This window comes from Rhinolophus sinicus, chromosome 14, assembly GCF_057876585.1.
Source record: "Rhinolophus sinicus isolate RSI-liver-muscle chromosome 14, RSI-T2T, whole genome shotgun sequence".
Classification (NCBI taxonomy): Eukaryota; Metazoa; Chordata; class Mammalia; order Chiroptera; family Rhinolophidae; genus Rhinolophus; species Rhinolophus sinicus.
The window spans coordinates 176,643,700-176,665,722 of record NC_142514.1 but is presented as its reverse complement, the minus strand read 5'-3'; the positions used below and the strand labels follow the sequence as shown (position 1 = coordinate 176,665,722).

The window sequence follows — 22,023 nt, the reverse complement described above, 5'->3', positions numbered from 1 at the left end:
GAATACAAAAGCAAAGTATTTCCTGGGGAATCCTCAAACGCTGAGTTTGAAGATGGAGAAATTACCAGCAACTTCACTTCCCCTCCTTTCAAATCAATCAGGTTTCAATGTGTCCCCAGAGGTTTTTTTTATGGCTTTGTCTTATCTCTGCCTTCTTACCAGGGTTTTAAGGCTATTCCAGGCCAACAGAATCTACTTAATTTCATGGTAGAAATAATTGTTAAAATGATAGATGACAGTGAAGTTAAAACCTCCTCATTTCACAAATGGGAGAACAGAAGCCCCATGAAGCTAAATGACGTATCTGGAGTTGTAGCACCATTATCTCAGAACCCGGTTCATATAATGTTGGCCCTCTTTCTACTACAGCGCACCACCTCTTGACTATAAGAACTTCCTATCAGCTAGGGGACCATAAATTCATGTACACAAAGATCAGAGTTTCAGAAGAAGAACCTGCAGAGTTCACCCAGGTCCAACTATTTGAATACTCTTGGCAATATTTAGGAGGGAAAATGTGAGTAGATGTTTTTCTGTGCCAAAAGTAAAAAGGAACTTTTCCAAATATATTAATGTTACAATATCCCCAAACACAGTTGTTTCAAAATTAGTCTCAGTGCCTTATACAAAATAAGAACTAAGTAAATTTTTAGAAACAGATAAAGAAACCTTACTAAAAAGTGAGGGAGGTAAGACTCTTGATTAGATATATGACTAAGAGGATTATACTTTATCTCTCTGGACTTTGTCCCCTCATTGGAAGTGAATGAATGAGCTATCATATTGACTTAAGATGGTCAGAATATGTGCACTTCAATTGCTTTAAGAGTGTATGCCCCCTTACCCTCTGGCAACCACTAAACTATTGTCTGTGTCTATGAGTTTCTGTTTCTCATTAAGGGGGGCGGGTGGTGGGGGGTGGGAGATGAGGGTAAGGGGGATCGAATATATGGTGATGGAAGGAGAACTGACTCTGGGTGATGAACACACAATGGGATTTATAGATGATGTAATACAGAATTGTACACCTGAAATCTATGTAATTTTACTAACAATTGTCACCCCAATAAATTTAATAAAATAAAATTAAAAAAAAAAAAAAAGAGTGCATGCCAACCAACAGTAAGTACTTGTTTTTTCTATTTTCAGCTACTGTGATTATCCATGTGTTTTGAGTTAGAAATAAATGTTGGTCTTTGTTATGTTTTCCTTTCAGATAATTTAATTGTCTTGAGAACTTGGCCCGCTAGACAAATTCCATGGAAAACATAAACAATGTAACAGAATTTGTTTTCTGGGGTCTTTCTGAGAACCTAGAGGTTGAAGAAGTGTGTTTCGTGGTGTTCTCTTTCTTCTACACAGTCATTCTCCTGGGAAACCTGCTCATCATGCTGACCGTGTACACGGGCAACCTTTTCAAGTCTCCTATGTATTTCTTTCTCAACTACCTGTCTTTTGTGGACATTTGTTACTCTTCAGTCACAGCTCCTAAGATGATTGTTGACCTGTTAGCCAAAAGCAAAACAATCTCCTACGAGGGGTGCATGTTGCAACTCTTTGGGGTGCATTTCTTTGGCTGCACTGAGATTTTCATCCTTACTGTAATGGCCTATGATCGTTATGTGGCTATCTGTAGACCTCTACACTATATGACCATCATGGACCGGAACAAATGCAATAAAATGCTGCTGGGGACCTGGGTAGGTGGGTTCTTACACTCCATTATCCAGGTCGCTTTGGTTGTCCAACTACCCTTTTGTGGACCCAATGAGATCGATCACTACTTCTGTGATGTCCACCCTGTGCTGAAACTTGCCTGCACAGATACATATGTTGTTGGTGTTGTGGTGACAGCCAACAGTGGTACCATCGCTCTGGGGAGCTTTGTTATCTTGCTAATCTCCTATACTGTCATCCTAGTGACCCTGAGAAAACAGTCACCAGACGGCAGGCGCAAAGCTCTCTCCACCTGTGGCTCCCACATCGCTGTGGTCATCATCTTTTTTGGTCCCTGTACTTTCATGTACATGCGCCCTGACACTACCTTTTCAGAAGACAAGATGGTGGCTGTATTTTATACCATTATCACCCCCATGTTAAATCCCCTGATTTATACAATGAGAAATGCAGAAGTAAAGACTGCAATGAAGAAACTGTGGGTCAGGAAGGTTTTCTCTGAGAAGCTAGTGATAAATAATAGGAAGTAACAATTTAAACTGCATAATCTCAAATGTTCTCATCTGTGCAATGAAGACAATACCAACAACTTCACAGGTTTCATGGGAGGAACAAATGGGAGAATAACACATTCTACAGGAGCAAGGTATTGTTTTTCATCACCATCATTAGTTTATTTGTTCTAATATTTCAGAATGAGATCATGTTCTGAAATATCTAGGGCAGAAAAATCTTATTAATCTCAGAAGCTCAGCATGATCATAGTCAGCACCATTATTTTCTCCTCCCTATTTTTGCCTTTTTGCCATTTCCTTCCAAGAATGAGAGTCCTGTGAAGTGCTTAAGGCTGTATTCTAGTGTTTAGAACTGTGACTGGTAGATATCACGTACTCGCTGTGTATATGTTGTATGAACAAAAGAATAACAGCGATCAGAACTAAAGCATTTTGATAAAAGTCCTCCAAAACAGAGTGAAAATTAAACCCAGTTAAGTTACAATGGAAGGGGAAGTGTGTGCAGAATGTGAAAGAGACAAAACAAAGGCTTAAAAAACAAAGCACTTGTTCTCATCCTCTGGTCTTGGGGAAAAAAAGCTTTTCCTTTCTCTAGGACTCATTTTTTTTGACCCAAACAATAAGGAAATTGAAAAAAATTGCCTCCAATTTCTCCCTTTTAATGGTAACATCCCATTAATATGCTTCTGCTAACGCTAATATTATAGTTTGTAGCCTGCTATCCCTATTAATGTAAAGCAATTAACAGGAAAAACTAAAGAAATTGAATGAAAATAAACCCATCTGTGGTGAATAGGTGACTGGGACTCAATCAACAGAGTGAATAGAATTTGCTAAAATGCATGGTTGGGAACCATATTTTCTCCAAAGTTTGAATCAAGCAGCTCTGCTGAATACAGGGAGCCATTTGTCACCACTTCCTTGACTAACCTAACCTGATTGCCAGCTGTGCATTCCAGAAAGACTCATTCTGAACAAACAAACATGCCTTTCTAGTGTGAACTGATGTTTGCCCTGGTGATACTCCTTCATTTCATATGATCTGAGCTTTATTTTTCTATAGCAAATGAACATGGCACTGAGTACCTCTCTGCAATTATCCCACTGTCTTTTCCACAAATCTGATTATTCAAGTTACTGCCAAGTTATTGTGAGTGTGTGTGTGAGTGTGTGAACTTTATGTTAAGAACTGTACATAGTGCTTTAAACATTATCTCTGTTGTTGATAAAGTCACAAAATTAAAGAAAGGAAAGATCAAAAGACAGCAAGACATCTGGATTAGAAGTTATAATTAAGAAATCCTTGCCCTGGAACCATACAAATACGTTCATTGGCCCAGCTTGGACCTATACTCATTGGGTCTCCATGGGCCTGCATTTGCTCAATTTTAAAATAATGACATCAGTGCTTCTCAAACTTGGCTGGTCATTGGAATGATCTTGAGAGATTTTTGAACAGATAATATATTCTAAGAGTTTGTATTTGAAGAGTTTCCAATCTAGCAAACCAGGGATAAGGGGTATATAACATCTGTCTTTGTAGCAAGGTCCTCTGGTAATTTTTATAGCCAATGGCACATGTGGGAACTTCAATTTGGAAACACTGGGACTAAATAACACTTGATGTTCTTAGAGCACAAGAAGCCTATGAGTCAATAAAATACCAAAGCCCTACCTTTGGATATATACCCCCATCTGTTCTGCTAACCAACACAAAGGGAGCTAAACTTGAACTGAATTTAGAAAACTGGGAAACAAATAAATGTAATCCACTTGATAATCTTTTTCTCCACAATACTCTCCTTTATGTCTTTGCACTGAAGTCTTGACTATCCAGGAATTTTAGTGATATTAGAGGTCAGAAGTCCCTAAGAAGGTAGAAGCTGACAGGTTCATGACTCTCAAAGACCAAGCGGAAGATATGAAAAAGTATCCAAGTTTCCACCAGTGACTTTATAAACTTATTCTGATTCACAAAAGTTCCTCAGACTCTATCCCAGTCACAGGAACTCAGAGAACCTCTTGTTTCTTTGTAAAAAGATGACCAAGAATCATCAGAAGTGAGACTCTTCCCAGTTTCAGTGCAGCGAAGTCTGGTTAACAACATCATTTTAATTCACAGATGCATGATCACAACATTGGCTGCCAGCTTTGTAGTTTTAAAACCTTGTTACAAGATGGAAGATGTGTTCACCACCCAGGGGCAGTTCTTCTTCCATCACCATATATTTGATCCCATTTAACCTCACCTACCACCCCACCCCCCACTTACCCTCTGACACAATGTGATATGTAGATGATGTATTACACAACTGTACACCTGAAACCTACCGTGTTTCCCTGAAACTAAGACCGGGTCTTATATTAATTTTTGCTCCAAAAGACGCTTTAGGGCTTTTTGTTCAGGGGACGTCATCCTGAAAAATGATGCTAGGGGTTATTTTCTGGTTAGGTCTTACTTTTGGGGAAATACTGTATGTACTTTTAGTAACCATTGTCACCCCAATTAACTTTAATTACCAAAAAAAAAAAAAAAAGATGGAAGATGTGACTTTGCTTAGAGCAGGGGTGTCCAAACTTTTTCCAACGTTTTTTACGAAGGGCCATATGCGGTAAAATACACAAACAGCTGGGCCACTCACTCGAGGTAAAGTACGTATTGCCTCACCTTGTTTATTTAAGTAAACTAAATATATTTTTGGAATTTGCTGCAGGCCAATTAAAAACGGATTGCAGACCGCGGTTGGCCCGTGGGCCACAGTTTGGACACCCCTGTCTTAGAGCCTTCACTGATGAAAATAAATGGCAACCCTTCTCATTTTCTGGATGAATAAATTAGTTTACTTCATAGTGGAAAAAATAAAAATATGTCTCTCTGTATTTTCTAATGGTTGTACTTCTGTCCCCTGGTGTAGCATAAAACGTGTTGAACATGTTTCCATGCACTGCTCAATTAAATATGTAAAGATAGTTGTCACCTGCCTCCATAGGTCTTCCTTTTTCTCATTTAAACATATGCAGGAGATTAAAACATTTATCACATGTCCAAGTCTCCCTTCTTTTCCCACTTTTATAGTACCCGAGTGGCAATGACTCATTTTGACCATATTCTGATATATCCAGTATTCACATGGTGACAAGCTATGTTTTGTTTTGGCTTTGTTTTGTGTTGTTTGAGGTATAATGCAACCTCACCATTTCATTGAGATCTTCAAAATAGTCTTTATTCTACATTTTTAGTATAAAAAATCCACAAGTTAAGTGTACCACAAGGTAGAGAGAGACATACAACACTGAACTTCCATAATAGTCAATGGTACAGTGAAACATCACAAGTATAGAATACAAAATTGCAGTGTCAGCAAAGACTAAGATACCACCTTCTACTTTATATGAGAAAAATCAGAGCTACATGAAGTACATCGGAACCCACTGTTAGGTCTGAAATGAAGCTCAGTCAAGCCCAACCTAGACCAGCTGAAGCCCAGCTTACCCAAAGACGCATGCACAGGAATTAAATGCTTATTGTATAGGCCATGGATTTTTCAGTGGTCTTCTCCATGGCATTATTAAGCTGGCTGATCAGTGAATGGAAGTATACCATACTGTGATGCATGTAGACAAGTATCTAAGAACACTTGTAATAAATAGGTTTCTAAAGTAATATCTTTCTGAAGATGTATGCTAGAAAAACAGACAATAAAATAAATAAATGCATGTCATATTGCTATGACATGACAGTTGTCATGTCGGTCAGTTCTCAATTCTTTTAGTTGGTGTTTTTTTAATCTTCACTGGAATATGGACACACTGATTTACATACTTTAAAAAATCCCCAACTAGAAAATTTGGGATCTAATTTCTTCACACAATTTATATTAGGAGCTTTTATTTATGAATTAAATTCAAAATCATATTCACTCCTAAGCTACCATACCCAAGAACAGTACAGATTTTTAACATAGTGCCTATACCCAAGATAAAAAATTGACTCCTAGGTCTTTCATACTTTTAGTAGCTCTGCCTTGTAGTTCATTCCACAGATTTAACAAATAGTTCTGTGAGTAAAGCCATCAACAGAGTTTCTCAATGAGGCATTTCCAATGATTTGAGTCTGCAGAAAAAGCCCTATCGGGACAGACCTCAACTCCAGACATATTTTGCCACACCTTCAAGATCCATTTTCATGGTCAAATGCTCCCCTGGCTCACATTTGTCCACAGTAGGCATGTCCTGCAATTCCTTCATGTGTATCATTTCTTCCTAGAACAAGATTGAACTTTCCTGCGACTTGCCCTGGTTACGTGTTTGGAAGTGATAAGGATTAAAAGAAAGCTCATGAGGAGAACAAATATCATTGCATGACAACTTCTTCAAAGGAGGGGATGGCATGGTGTCTAGGCTAAGGAGGACTGTTCTTTCCTCTCTTCCAAGGGAGAGGAACCATGAGAATGCAAGATGTGTGACTTCATGGTTCTCACTCTTCCCCACACAAATGGGTCTATTTTAGATCTCAGAGTCTTACTCTTTCCCTATCAGAACATTGACTTCAACAAAAACAATCCTGGTGTGTTTGCACCTTCAGTCATCTGTGCAGCTCTATCATCTTTATTATAAAATTCGGGACCAGAATAAGATCATAATCTCTGTCTGAAGGAGATGTGGCCACATTAGCCATGGGATCTCTATTTTAAAACATGTCCATAAGACATATTAGATAGAGTGCATCTGCGGAGGCACCTATATTGGATCCAGTAGGCACTGCTTTTCATATTTTCTTCTATTGAAAGAGAAGAAAACTTCAAATAAAACTTTGCCCGCTGGATTCTACTACTGTGCAAACCTTGCAAGGGCAGATTCAAACTGTAGCATCCATGATCAATGATAAACTGTTTGATATGGATTAAACTTGAAATTTACAGGATTGGAAAAAAAGAGTGATGTGTATATGTCACTAAAGTTCACTGTGGAATTCACAGGTTTCCATTCCTACACAGAGACATAGATTACCGTTTCTCAGGCTAAAGAAATTCTAAAGTTCCTTGTAAAATAAATTGAATTAAATCTAGTCATCTTAATATAATTTAGTAATTTATAAATAGAAATAAAATTGACATCAGAGCATAAGGGGGGAGGGGGTGGTAGATGAGGGTAAAGGGGATCAAATATGTGGTGATGGAAGGGGAACTGACTATGGGTGGTGAACACATATAGATGATGTATTACAGAAGTGTACACCTGAAACATATGTAACTTTACTAACCATTATCACCCCAATAAACTTTAATTAAAAAAAGAAATAGAAGTGCCAAATATGTGTGTATACATATATATATATATATATATATATATATATATATATATATATATAGACTTTGTGTACAAATAAGTAAACAAATCAAAATCAGAAACTTTCTTAGTGATAATGTAATTAGAGACTGTGGTATTGACAGATGGTGACAAAAGGTAGTATCCAGCTCAATTTCATTAATATATTATTCATCCAAATATCTCAGTCTCTCTCAAGTTACTCTCCATTCTGGATTGTTTCAAAACTCACTAAAATAATTCATAGCTGTTATGTAACTCTGTTTCAAAGCTTAAAAATTATCTGGCTTATAATATTTTTGTTGAATTAGTTATTATTTTTAAATTCCCTACCATCAACTATTGTACTTTTATTTCTAGCCCACATAAATATATCTACCTTAATTTGGGCCACCTATGCCATAATCATAACTCAATATTATAGATAAGTTATTCTAATTGGTATGATTCAAAAAAACATAATACTTCCCCAAATTTGAAGGAATCATTTTAGGAGAAAAAGGGAATTTTTACAAAAAGAATATTGAATATGACCACAATAGTCAAAAACCTTCCTAGGATAAAAAAAAAGACTCCCTCAAAAGGGTGAATTGTCTCACTGTGTTCTGTCACTGTTCTAGAAGCATCTAGGTAAACATGGAAATAATTCAAAATGTAATCCCAAGAAATAGAAGGGAGATTACCTAGATTATGTAAATTGATCCTTAAACTACAAAGATCCTACTATTATTGAATCTGGTGCCTTTTCCTGAGTCAGGAAGAACAATCAACTTGAAGGTCCATGGTCAGACATTATGAAAACATAGTGTCTAATAAATAAATCATTAGGAAGGAAAAACTGCCAGGCTGTGGATATAAGCATGCAGAAGTGTAACTATAAACAGAGAACACCAGATGTCAACATGAAGAAGGGCAGTGAAAACACCAGATCAAAACCACAGTGACACTAGGCAGGCAAGAGAGGCAGAGACGCAGCGGTGGTTTTACTTGGCTGTTTGTACCTGGTGCTGTATCTTCTTCTACTTAAAAATGACTCGACACTACCTAGTGAATGTGTTCACACTGCCTATTTTCCTGAAGAAACTAATTCTCATGCCCAAGTTAGGATTGTGTTACCTGCACAATAAGAAGATAATATTCTCTATGGACTTCTTCTACATCAATCAAACTCTGAAGAAATATGAAAACTTCCATTCATCGTGTGCCATCTGAAATCAAGTTCTTGCTCCATAGCTTCCTCATGGCATTTTTCACTTCTGCGTTCCTCAGGGTATAAATCAGAGGGTTGAGCAAAGGTGTTCCAAGGGTATAAAACACAGCTATCATCTTATCCATGGAGAAAGTGGTTGCGGGGCGTGTGTATATAAATATACAAGGACCAAAGAACAAGACGACCACGGTGACGTGGGAGATGCACGTGGAGAGGGCTTTTCTCCTTCCTTCAGCACTGTGGTTTCTCAGAGAATGCAAGATGATAATATAAGAGAACATCAGCATGACAAAACTCACTGTACAAATGGCCCCGCTGTTGGACACCAGGAGTAGATTGATCACATAGGTGTCTGTACAAGCAAGTTGCAACAACGGCTGCAAGTCACATAAATAGTGATCGATTACATTGGGACCACAGAAAGGTAAACTTAAGGCCAGAAAAATCTGAGCTAAAGAATGTACACAGGACCCCACCCAGGCCACCGCCACCAACACACCACAGACCCGCCGACTCATGATGGTCATGTAGTGAAGGGGCTTACAGATGGCCACATAGCGGTCAAGGGCCATGAGAATCAGGATGAAGATCTCCAGGCAGCCAAAGAAATGGAATGAAAAAACCTGGACTATGCACTCACTGAAAGAGATAGTGGTGTTCTTGAAAAGGGCGTCCACAATCATTCTTGGGGCTATGGAAGTAGAGAAGCAGGTATCAGATAAGGATAAATGGAAAAGGAAGAAGTACATTGGACTTCCAAGTGTCTGGCTGGTCTTGATAGTAGTAATAATCAGAAAGTTACCCAACAACGTTCCCAAATAGAAAAACAAGAAAGTGACAAACACTATTTTTTTCCTAAGAGGATCCTGCGTCAACCCAAGCAGAATGAACTCAGTCACATTATTATTCAGCTGCATGATTTCATGAACGAGGAGAAGGGGTGAGTGTGAAATTGTTTATCTGCAAAACATAAAGGAATTAATTCACGGTGTGATATGTGATTTTATGAAACATTTTCAAGAAAAATAAGTATTCCTCATGTGGACATTTCAGCTGTGTTTTCTTAATAATTCATCTCAACTCTTTTGTTTTTCTGGCCTGTTTGAATTTTTGAAATTAAATTAATAAGAGTGACATTGGTTAATAAAATTATATACGTTTCAAGAGTACAATTCTACAATACATCATCTGTATATTGCATTGTGTGTTCACCACTCAAAGTCAAATCTCCTTCAATCACCATATATTTGACCCCCTTTACCTTCTTCTACCATCCCCTCCCCCCTTACCTTCTGGTAACCACTAAACTGTTGTCTGTGTCTATGAGTTTTTATTTGTCTTTTTTATTTGTTGCTTTCAGTTTTATATCTCACACATGAGCGAAATCATATGGTTCTCAACTTTTTCCATCTGAGTCTTTTCACTTAGCATGATAATCTCAAGATCCATCCATGTCGCAAATGTCAGTATTTCATCTTTTCTTGTGTTAGAGTAATATTACATTGTGTATATGTACCAATTATCTTTATCCAATAATCTCTCAAAGGACAGTTTGGTTGTTTCCGCATGTTGGCCGCCATGAATAGTGCTGCAATGAACAGTGGGGTACATATGTCTTTCCAAATAAATGTTTTCATAGGATCCTTAGGAGTTACAAATAAGCTTGTCAATGTTCTACTTTCCTACAGCCACTCTTCAAATACAAGTCTCCTTGGGCAACCTTCGGTGATTACTTTGTGATAAAAGAAATTCTCTCTCCCGCTTCTACATGCTTCCTTTGTAGCTTTTCTTATAATGTTACATACTATACTTAAATTCAATTATATGTGAAGCTTCCTTTAGCTTCCTTTCTGGAATAAGAGTCTTTGAAAACTACATATTGTCAGCATTTTATTCTCATTAGTCCCAAACCCAATGCCTTGTACAATGTGGGGGCTTAAGAGTGTTTTTTAATTGAACTTTCTCTGTTACCTCTTAAAATATATTTAGCTGATTGTTTTAGTACTATTCTGATTATAAAACACATTCACATCATTAATCTACTGGGGTCTCCTATCTATTATGTATGGTAGATTGACAAACATGCTCCCAATTTATAAATCCAAAAAAGAAAAAAACCCCAAAAACCTGAGATCACTTTTAAATATCATAGTAAATCATCACCACAAACTTGAGTAGAAGATGTACTCTGAGTAGCATCACATGACCATGGAAGACTTTGGGACTTGACACCCTCAGAAATGATTATCAAGCATTTGGCATTTTTACATGAGTCCTTACCCTTTACAACAATGCAAGGAGAGCCGTGACATTTTCCATATCCTCCTGATACCGATGCCCATCTCACTGCCTGACCACATGTCCCCGTTTCCCAGAGCTGTGCTAATACCTTTCATCACCGGGTTCTCAAAGGAATTTGTCACAAAAATGGGTCACAATGATCTGAAGACAATAAAATGCACTAGTAAAATAGCACATCTTCTAAGTTCTGTACTTACCTCAATGTTTCAAACAAGCTTAGCCAACTTTAGAATGCCTAACGGTGTCAAAACGATAATAAACAGGCAATGTGTTGGTTGGGAGGTAATGGAGAAGCGCTGAGAGAAAAGCAGATGGGAGAAGGTGGAGAACAGGTGCGGGTGGACTGCAGAGTGTTAGGCAGATCTTCCCATTCTGAAAATCAGTTTTTACTGCAGCAGCCACAGTGAGAATCGTTGCTTTCCTTAAGGACTGTCTGTGAAAATACCCAAGCCTCCCTGGTTCAGTTACACTGAACTTCTATCGTTGGGAGAATCCCTACACTCATGTTACATAATAGAAAAGTTACCACTCTCTGAGGGAAAGTTCACAGATTATACTCAAAAACCCAATATAAGAATGATACAAACTCCCTCCCACATATGTGACACATTATCTTTCACCTTCATTATACAGTTTATAGAAATGTACACTTGAAACCTATGTAATTTTACTAACTATTGTCACCCCTAATAAATTTAATAAAAAAGCCTCCAGATTATATTTCCTCTGAATTTCCATCACAAGTAGTTATTCAGATTTTAAATTAAATATCAGATGTGTGCCAACTCCAAATTATATTCTTATGGCATCATTTTAGAAATTTGCAAAGAGTAATAATTCTAGACTGTGATATACAACATTCTATTTAAAGCTGTCACTTGGAGGTGTTAAAGGTGGCATTCTCCAGAAGCTATGTCAGAGTCACTACCTCTATTAATCTTTGCTCTAATTTCTGACCAGGCATAATCTCATCTAACTTTTAATACCCATAATGAGGACTTATCTTGCTCAGCTACCGTACATGGAAAGCACCTGTCAACTTTTCTACACTGTCATTTCAAGAAACTTCAATAAACCTTAGGACATGGAATGCATTTTTCTCACCACACAGTGATGGTTTTTCACATACCTCATATTCATAAAATGTATTTTAAGTCCAAAAGATTGTTTTATTCCAAATCTTATTTTCATTCCATTTATTTACCATATTAACAGTAAAGTTTTTAAAACACTATTCTTTTTTTCTGTTCCTTTCTCAGAGGAAGCAGGATCAATATAGTCATCTGACATATGGAAATGTGTTTTTAAATTATGTTGGATTATTCTGTAATGATACCTCTTCTGAGTACAAAGAGGTAAGTAACCTGTCACTTACCTGTTAGAACACTCTAAATTAGTGTCAGGTATTTCCATCCGCTTTTCAAAGCAGCCTTCCATAAAATACTGGGGGAAAAAATCCCTTTCTGCATTCCCAGTGGAATATTTTAAGACATAATGACATAAGATATTAGCATCTTAATTCCCAAACGTTTCCCGTCCTTTGCTAATCAGAAACATCCTAGATGTTGTAGTAAATTTAACTTTGGGTTTATCCTTTTAGCCTACAGAAGAATTAAGTTAATCCTTCTCATACTCAGTAACGAAACACAAACAAAGATTGGGAGGTACTCGGTGCCTCAGGATGTCCAAAGATATCATGGAATAAGAGAAAAATACAAAGAGATGACAGACTAGATGATAGAGAACAGAAAAACAAAACAAACAAACAAACAAACAAAAACAAAGCAGTCTTTGGTAAAAGGGGAATTGAATCGCCAAGAAACTACTCTGTTTCTTGTGCACCTAGTGTCCTAAATAGCCCCTCCATGCATTGGGAGACAAAAAGTTTTCGGGGTCTTATATTTTATTTGCAAGTACAATCCAGGGAAAGCAGTAAGAGGCCTAAAACCAGAGGTTCAATTCTTAGCTGATTTATCTGTATTGTATTTGGAGTAAAAATCTTTGAACACTACAATAGACGAGTGTCCTATGAAGGGAACAGAGTTCCTCTGAAGAAGAAAGACTTCCCCTTATTTATTAAATATTATTACAATATGATCTAGAAAGTTAGATTTGAGGTATATGATTATGCTTCTATTAAGAGAAGCATATTTATAAAAACATTTCCACCTACTCCTACATACCTGTATTTACTAAAGGCGACTTGCAGAGGCAGGAGAGGCATGATAATAAAGGATTTTGGAGAATTGCGTGATGTCATAAAGTTATTTGTTCCCCAGAATTTAGCCTGGGCTCAAAGCCCAGCCAAGGAAAATATGATCTTCTGTTGGTAAAATGATAGCGAGCTGCACCATCTTCACTCCCTTAATGATTTATGACAGAGCTCTGTACGCACATGAACTTCCCGAATCCTGAGTCCTAAGTGGACCTCGTACCTTCCAGTGGGAGACTGTCTGCACGTACTTCAGCCTGTAAGGAAATTCCTTAAAAGTGGACATACTTTATTTTAGCCTACAAGGAAATTCCTTAAAAGTGAAGAACTCAAAAAAATGGCCTAATTAAAAATATATTTACCTTCATCCTGTTTCATAATATAAAAACCCAACAGGAAGATGGGAGGGGGGACAGATGAACAGGTGAAGCACAGAGGATTTTTAGGGCAGTGAAAACACTCTATAGGATATCCTGATGATGGATGTATTACTGTATATTTGTCCGAACCCATAGAATGTACAGCACCAAGAAAGAACCCCAAGGTAAACGATGGACTTTGGGGGATTATGATGAATCAATCTAGGTTCACTAGTGTAACTATGTACTGCTGAGATAGGGGACGTTGGCAGTGGGGAAGGCTATGCACGTGTGGGGCAGGGGGTATATGGGAAACTCTGGACCTTCCTCTCAATTGTGCTGCTAAACTTAAAACTGCTCATAAAATTAAGTCTTTAACTTAAACAATCCAATATCATTTATTAGCTGATGTATAGACTTTTACACACATATGCCAACTGTTTCCTTAAGGTATAACTTCTTAGGGTCATGAGCTATGTTAGGGTAATGATAATGACGTATGCTTTAGTCCAGCCTCAGTTACAGATGCTTTGGACTCCAGCCCCTGCCTTTGACTCATGACGCAGGGAAGGAAAAAGTGTATTCCCTGAGGTACAGGGCAAACTGGGGTCAATATCTCCTTCCAACATGGTCTCTTGGTCTCCAACGCTGATGCAATGTCTTAATTATTCAGAATGTTTGGTGCCAAAAGCACTTCAACACTTAACAGGCACTTTGGTTTACTAATTCCCCTGTGATAACTTCTTCTAGCCACGAATGGTTTCTTGGTAAGAAGTTTTGGCAATGAATCCTACTATTGAGCTACTGAAAATGACCCTCCTAGCAGAGCCCAATTCCCTCAACAAAGTAAGAGTCTCTGAAGATATTACCTCAGCCACCTTAATGGTGTCACTGTCTCCAGTGCCCTACTCAGTCATGAACCGTGACGGAGGCCTCTTTCCTTTCTCCCCATCCAGGAGTTCATACCAACTCTCTCTCTTTACACAGAACATCTCCCTGAGATCACTCTCCTCGCCTTTCCTGCCATTCAGACATGGGCACAGTGCCATCTTCACATTCACTCTGCTTTAATCATTATCACAACAGATTTTGGAGGTACCTACGGCTGCCTCCTGTCCATATAATGACTTTCAACAAATTAGGAAAGTGTGTTTCATCCTCAAGACACTTCCATATAACAGAAAACTGTCATATGCATGTACTTTTCAAATGACATTTATTTGTTTTCCATTTGTCAAAACATTGCTGTAATAACTGTATATTCTAGGGCATCTTGATGGAAATGAAGCTTCCTTAGCTGTGGGGCCCCTATGTGGTCATAGTCCTCACACAGTGTGCGACAGCGTTGGATGTCCCCTTTAGGCAGGATCAATTCTTATACAGTTCTCTACCATGTCATGGAAAATTCACATTCCATGGGGAGATGTTTTGGTACCATTAACATTCAGTTGGAATACTGCCATTTGCAACAACATGGATGGATCTTGAAATTATCATGCTAAGTGAAATAAGTCAGAAAAAGTCGAGAACCATATAATTTTACTTATATGTGGCCTATAAAACTGAAAATAACAAACAAACAAGACAAAGAAAAGATCACAGACACAGTTAAGTGGTTACAGGAGGGTAAAGAGGAAGGGGGTGGTAGAAGAGGGTAAAGGGGGTCAAATATATGGTGTTGGAAGAACTGACTTTAGGTGGTGAACACACAATGCAATATATGGATGATGTATAATAGAATTGTACACTTGAAACCTATATAATACTAACCAATGTCACCCCCAACAAATTCAATAAAAATTTTAAAAATAAATAATATAGAGAAATAAAAAAAAACATTCAGTTGGATACAGTCTCTCGGAGCTACTGTTAACAATGCTTCTGGCTGCAGCAGTGGAAGATGCTCCTACTGGACGGTTCCGTGACTTGACCATCTTCATTTCTGCTGCAGCTCCGAACAAGAGGCAGTAGCGTCATTCAGACAGAGAGCTTCTGTTTCTTTCATGCAACATCACAGTCCTTTCTCAGGCAGGTTCATTAGTTATTATTAGTCAGAACTGTCTTCCAGTCTGACTTCATTTGTGGTTTCCTTCCTTCCTCCCTTACTTCCTGCCTTCCTTCTTTCCTTCCTCCCTTCCTTCCTTCCTCCCTCCCTTCCTTCCTTCCTTCCTGCCTTCCTTCCTGCCGTCCTTTCTTCCTTTCCTCCCTCTCTCCTTCCCTTCCTCCTTCCCTCCCTTTTTTTTTCTTTCTTTCACCAAATTGCTCATTAATACTAAGTTCTGTGATTCATGGCTACAGAGTTGAATAAGAGAGTCATGACCCCAATTTTCATGGAACTAAAGTCTAAAGACATACCTTAAAGTTTGTAAATTATATAAGGTCGGCCAATTAAGTTCGCGAACCCATCGTAGAAAAAGTGTTACACACCTCATTGCTGAATATCATTACGATAACTTTCAAAGTACTCCCCTTGGGAAGCTATGCACTGACACTAGCGCCTAGTCTACCCTTCAAAGCAATTTTGGAACTCTTTTTCTGGAATGGCCATCAGAGCTGCTGTCGTCGTTTTAACCTTGATGTCCTGAATGTCATCAAAATGTCTTCCTTTCAATTTTTCCTTTATCTTTGGGTAAAGAAAAAAATCACTGGGGCCAGATCAGGTGAGTAGGGAGGGTGTTCCAACATGGTTATTTGTTTACTGGCTAGAAACTCCCTCACAAGCAGTGCCTTATGAGCTGCTGCATTGTCGTGATGCAAGAGCCATGAATTGTTGGTAAAAAGTTCAGGTCGTTTTTCACTAACTTTTTCATGCAGCCTTTTCAGCACTTCCAAAGAGTAAAGTAGGCTAACTGTTTGTCCAGTTGGTGCAAATTCACAATGAATAATCCCTCTGACATCAAAAACAGTTAGCAACTTCATTGCAACAAGTTTGCGAGCTTAATTGTCAAAACTTCGTATTTCTTAACCCAGTTCTGCTTACTCAAACACTACCGTTCTAGCTTCCGCTCTGATACTTGCCTGACCCAGGAGCTAGAGACACGAGGAGTGTGAGAGATCTCTGCAACTCTCCCACAGAACTCTGTGACCTGTTGTCTTCTGCTAGGGTCCTACGGAGCCCCTTAGTCATCCAGCTATTTGAAGTGATTGGTCCCAAAATTACTTGAACACTAACTAGCCCCACTGTGTGTTGACACCTTAGTGACGATTCTCTCCAGGATCCTGGGGCTCTTTCTCTGTACAAGAAGGTTCACACCTGAATGCAGAGTTGGGGAACTGAAAATGGCCTCCCTCACCACAGAAATCACAAAAGAATTTTATGAGAGCTGTCTTACATCCTTTGTGAAGTCACTGTTATTTCTTTATTTTTCCCCTGACCCAATCAAAGACTGATTTTCAGACTTTCTTCAAAGACCAGGTCTTATATTAATTTTTGCTCCAAAAGATGCATTAGTGTTGATGGTCCAGCTAGGTCTTATATTCAGGGAAACATGGTAGATCTTTGCTTTTCAATGGTTGCCAGCTGTTGAAGATGGGATAGACTACATCACAACATCACTTTCCCTCCCAGGAAACCGTGTTACTGCCAATCATTCTGGCCTAAGAATTGCCTGCAAGGTATGACATGGACAGCTAGGTATCTTCAATGAGGAAGAAGTAAAAGGTACAGGGTAAAGATAGAAGGAGATAGGAGACCAAAATTGGGATAGAGAATGCCAGGAATAGATTGCACCATCTGTCGTACTTTGCTGAAGGGTGTAGGGTCACCCAGCAAGGCCAAGTGTCTCAGAGAAACAAAGTCATACCCAACTACTTTGCCTTTTTGTTACAAATAAACTCTAAGATCCCTGAGGAAGGTTTCTGGTGTGTTACTTAAAGTCCTTAAGCCTCAACTTCCCCGTCAATTAAATGGAACATGAAGCCCTATCTTTAAAAAGTTTCTGTAAATATTAAAACATACAACATATGAAAAGAAAAAATCCCTGGGTCAGAGAAAGTCCAGAGGAAATATTTGTGCTTTTATTAATCCTCTTTGAACATGAGGAATTGAGGATCAAAGAAGTGAACAATTCACCTAAAGTCCGAGAACTAATAAGTAACAGAACTGAGCCTAGAATCCAAATTTCTTAAGTGAAAGTCTAAATCTCTTTTATCTTAATAAGATATACAATAATGTCATAAGATTTCTTGGCCTAGAAAACAAGAAAAGCCAATGAATGGGTCTCTGTAGATTTGTGGCCATACATAATTTTATTTGGATCAGAAATACTTTGAGAATAAAAGTCAGATCACTGACAGCAAAATTTATTTTTGCAAAGAATGGAAGAAGGACTAGATAATGAAGAATGAGAGAGTGGGTAGAGAACAATGGCTTTATTTTCTATTTGAATTTTTATACACTATATTTAAATTTGATATATAGGAAAAATAACTAGAATATAAAATTTATTTTAAACACTCTGCTCTGTGTTACATCAAAGCATGCATTATAGTTGTCCTCAGGGTCTAAGGGCTAATACCAGCAATACGTACATCCTTTGCCAAACTTGACACTTTAGTGTGTCAATGTTAAAGAAAGGTCTAAATATGATTATGGAAAGATACCTCATTTATTCAACAGCTATTGACTAAGCCCATACGTTAATCTATTCTAGACACTAATGATACATCCATGAACCAAAGAGGAAACAAAAATTCTCTGACTCATAGCTTCCAGTTTAGGAAAGGACACAGACAAAAAATAAAAAAGTATGAAAATTATATAACATATCAGAAAATGATAAGTGCTTTCAATAAAAATAGATACGGAGGAGGTCTGAAAGCCAAGGTGTGAGATGCTATTTTTCAAAGCACAGAGTAGTCATGTGATACAAAAATACCTACAGTGAGAATGCTTGGATCTCTTCCCTTTCTGAGTTCTAAGTTTTTTCTTATCAGTCACTGATATCAAATATCCTAAATATAAATTTCTATTCTCTTGAAATAATTTGAGTAAGTTTCTGTTCTTAATCTCTAAGGTATTTTTGTCTTCCCTCCACAAAGCACGAAATGAATGACAAGAGGTCTGCTAAGTAATTTCTCTTTTCCTTCTTTTTTGATCTTTAGATTCTAAGTAAGCATGAAATTCAACTCTTTAATTTACACATGAAGATACTGAATTGTCAAATCACAGTTGATAAGTCATCTAAGGGTGAAAACATTACTTCCTGACACATGTTAATGGTTTTTATATTGCATTCCATTACTTCCTGTCAAATGAGGCCCATCCACAAAAAGTTTTATCTAAAACAATTAAGACATTTTTTACTCTTAAATTTAATTTTTTTCAAAGTTTAATGTTTTATCTTTCATTACAAACCCCCATTATTCTGTCCCACACTTTCCTCATGGCATTTTTCACTTCCTTGTTCCGGAAGGTGTAAATCAAAGGATTGAGCAAGGGAGTTAGGATGGTGTAAAATATTGCCACCATTTTGTCAAAGGGCAAAGCAGATGGAGGTCGGGCGTACACAAATATGCATGGGACAAAGAATAAAACCACAACAGCAATGTGAGAGCCGCAGGTGGAGAGAGCTTTCCGCTGCCCTTTAGCACTGTGGGTTCTCAGAGAGAGCAAGATGACACCATAGGAGACAAGCAACAAAGAGAAGATCACGATGCAGATAAACCCACTGTTGGCGACCACCAAAAGGCCCAAGACGTAAGTGTCAGTGCAGGCAAGCTCCAGTAGTGGATACAAGTCACACATGAAGTGATCAATGACATTGGGGCCACAGAAGGGCAGCTGGAAAGTGAAGAGAATTTGGATCACGGAATGCAGGAAGCCCCCTGTCCAGGCCACCCCCATCAGAATGCCGCACAGTCTCCAGTTCATGGTAGAAGAGTAGTGCAGAGGCTTGCAGATGGCCACATAGCGATCATAGGCCATGGCGGTGAGGACAATCACCTCTACCCCAGCAAAGAAGTGCTCAGCAAAGAGCTGGGTCATGCAGCCTTCAAAGGAGATGGTTTTCCTCTCATACAGAGAGTCCACAATCATCTTTGGGGCGATGACGGTGGAGAAGCACGCATCCAGGAAGGACAGGAAAGCCAAGAAGAAGTACATGGGGGAGCCCAGGAGCGCTGGGCTACTGCCTATGGTCACCACAATTAGCAAGTTGCCCCCGACAGTGGCAATGTAGCTGAATAAAAATACAACACATACTATTTTCTGAACATTGGGATTCTGTGAAAGCCCTAGGAGGACAAACTCGGTTACAAAGCTTTGGTTTTGCATGATTTCCAAGGAAAAGTTAAAAGCTAGTACAGTAAGCATGTACAATCTGCAATTATGAGAAAAGACAAATTCACCTCAGAGCAGTTTAAGGTATTATAGTCAAAGACGAGTTGGTGCATCCACATGAAAAATTAACTTATATGCTTCTATCGTAAGTGAGAACACAAAATTAGAAATTTTTGAAGGTGGTCATGAGAGGTCAGGCAGAATGAAGGCGGAGATAAATTACTAAATACGTCAAAATAGCCAGAGCTTTAATATAGGAGAAGGGATGTATCTGCCAACTCTGGTCACGGAGTAGTGGTTTCCTGGAGTGACCTGCTGAGAAGGATTCTGAAGGCACATCCAAGTTCTGAGGTGGGAGGGCTGTAATTAGTCACACCTGCCTTTAGCATGGAATGGGAACATGGATGACCTGGGCGCCATCCCTGATCAGGAAACTGCCTTATCTACAAGTAGAAGAAGAAACAACCCCAGTTTAAGAGGTGCTTGAAAATCACGACAACTTTCCCAATTATTTGTTGTATAGTCTGAATTGACTTGGACCTTTATGATGAATTAATTCATTCCCTATAAAAGAGAAAGATGTATGGGAAAGTGTCTAGCTCTATACCAACACGTAACAAGTATGCATGTATCGAATTGGGGTTTTTTCTTCATTTATCATTTAAAATAAGAACAGAAGTTTCTAAAAAGATAATAATACCTAGTCATCTGTCGTGATGACTAAGTTAAACAATGCAAAGAAAGCGGTTGTTCAGGTCTTAGGGAGTGGGAGACAGTTCACGTCATGTCTCATCCCTATTTTACTGGCCAGCAACTCATGCTTCAAGAGCTGAGGTCAAACAAATAACAGAACCTCTGACTCCAGCACCCAAGTACTCCCACTGGATCAACAGAGAGAGGAGCAAGGGTTCTTCTTTTCAAGCAAGAACTCAAGAGCAGGAGTGGCCTTTCTCCTGTCTCCATCCAGCTACAGAAATTAAAGCCTCCCGATTCCTTTGTTCATGTTTGAATGAGGCCCCTTATAAAGGACACAGAGGAAATGATGCAGAGTCAAGAAGTAACGTCCTGTTATTACAGATACAAATTGGCAACAAGCATGTAGGTAAGAAATAGAAATGGTATACTGAATACAGCCAGAGTGTTGAGATGTTTTAATTATTTACTAGTTATTTATACTACGTGGTCCAATCTGATCAAGTACAACTGGCCATTCATGTGACTATTGTACACTAGGGATGTTCATACATAACTTACTTGCTCATCTCACAGGATTATGAGGTCAAATTGGCAAATGTAAAAGTTGCTTATGATAAATGTCCTCACCAATTGTAGTCACTATTCACTCCCTTAAAGAGTCAGCAGTCTTACCCACAGAAAACTCTTCCATGAGTCACCCCGATAATTATTCCAACTTTTGAATTTGTTTTCCATAGCAAGACAACAGCTTCCAAGAATGACTGTGTCCGCACCTGTACATATCACAGAAATTTATTCATCAAATGCCATGTGTGTGTACATATGCATACAATCTGTTTGTTAAATAGGTGAATAAAATCAATGAGGCTTAGCATGAAAATTAAAAATAATCTGATTTTGTGAAATCCACTTAGGGCTAAGGAAAACAATTTATAATACTGATAAAACTAAAAATATATACAATTGTGTATACTAGTATCTGTCTTTATGTTTACTTTAAAATAACCATTTCCATAATGTTTCCAGGGTACTAGACGTTCTTAAACAGTGCCTGCAGTATGAACGCCATATCCAGCTACAAGCTTTCACCAAGAAAACAGGAATATAAAGCAAACCCTGTAAGGTCACTGGTTCAGTCACCAACCATTTATTAAAAAGAAAGAATATTAATGTATGATCCAGCAGTGATCAGCTTATCCTATGGCCAAAGGAGGAGAGATAATGAATTGAAATAAGTACATCAGTTCCAATAAACAAACAAACAAAACAGAAACAAACTCATAGCTACAGAGAACAAACTGATGGTTGCCAGATGTAAAGGATGTTGGGGGACTGAGTGAAAAAGGTGAAAGGTTTAAGAAGTACAAATTGGCAGTTACAACATAGTCACGGCGACATAAAGTGCAGCATAGGGAATATAGCCAATACTATTGTAATAATTGTGT

General features: G+C 38.3%; 3 protein-coding genes and 1 non-coding gene across 4 annotated transcripts; 1 reads left to right on the top strand and 3 right to left on the bottom strand.

Moving 5' to 3' along the window:
• Nucleotides 1-1,244: 1,244 nt before the first annotated feature.
• LOC148755952 (olfactory receptor 4S2-like) lies at nucleotides 1,245-2,207 on the top strand. The gene has a single exon (XM_088789901.1). It carries the CDS (start codon nucleotides 1,260-1,262, stop codon nucleotides 2,205-2,207), a length of 948 nt encoding a protein of 315 aa, XP_088646027.1. The 5' UTR covers nucleotides 1,245-1,259.
• Nucleotides 2,208-6,210: 4,003 nt separating this feature from the next.
• On the bottom strand, nucleotides 6,211-6,340 carry LOC141572575 (small nucleolar RNA SNORA18). Its single transcript, XR_012497899.1, has one exon. It is a non-coding gene; the product is annotated as a small nucleolar RNA SNORA18 (small nucleolar RNA).
• A 2,374-nt stretch (nucleotides 6,341-8,714) lies between these two features.
• LOC109439400 (olfactory receptor 4C16-like) lies at nucleotides 8,715-9,647 on the bottom strand. Its single transcript, XM_019719701.3, has one exon. It carries the CDS (start codon nucleotides 9,645-9,647, stop codon nucleotides 8,715-8,717), a length of 933 nt encoding a protein of 310 aa, XP_019575260.2.
• Nucleotides 9,648-18,940: 9,293 nt separating this feature from the next.
• Nucleotides 18,941-19,915, bottom strand: LOC148755951 (olfactory receptor 4C15-like). Its single transcript, XM_088789997.1, has one exon. The coding sequence runs from the start codon at nucleotides 19,913-19,915 to the stop codon at nucleotides 18,941-18,943; it is 975 nt and encodes a 324-aa protein (XP_088646123.1).
• Nucleotides 19,916-22,023: the final 2,108 nt, after the last annotated feature.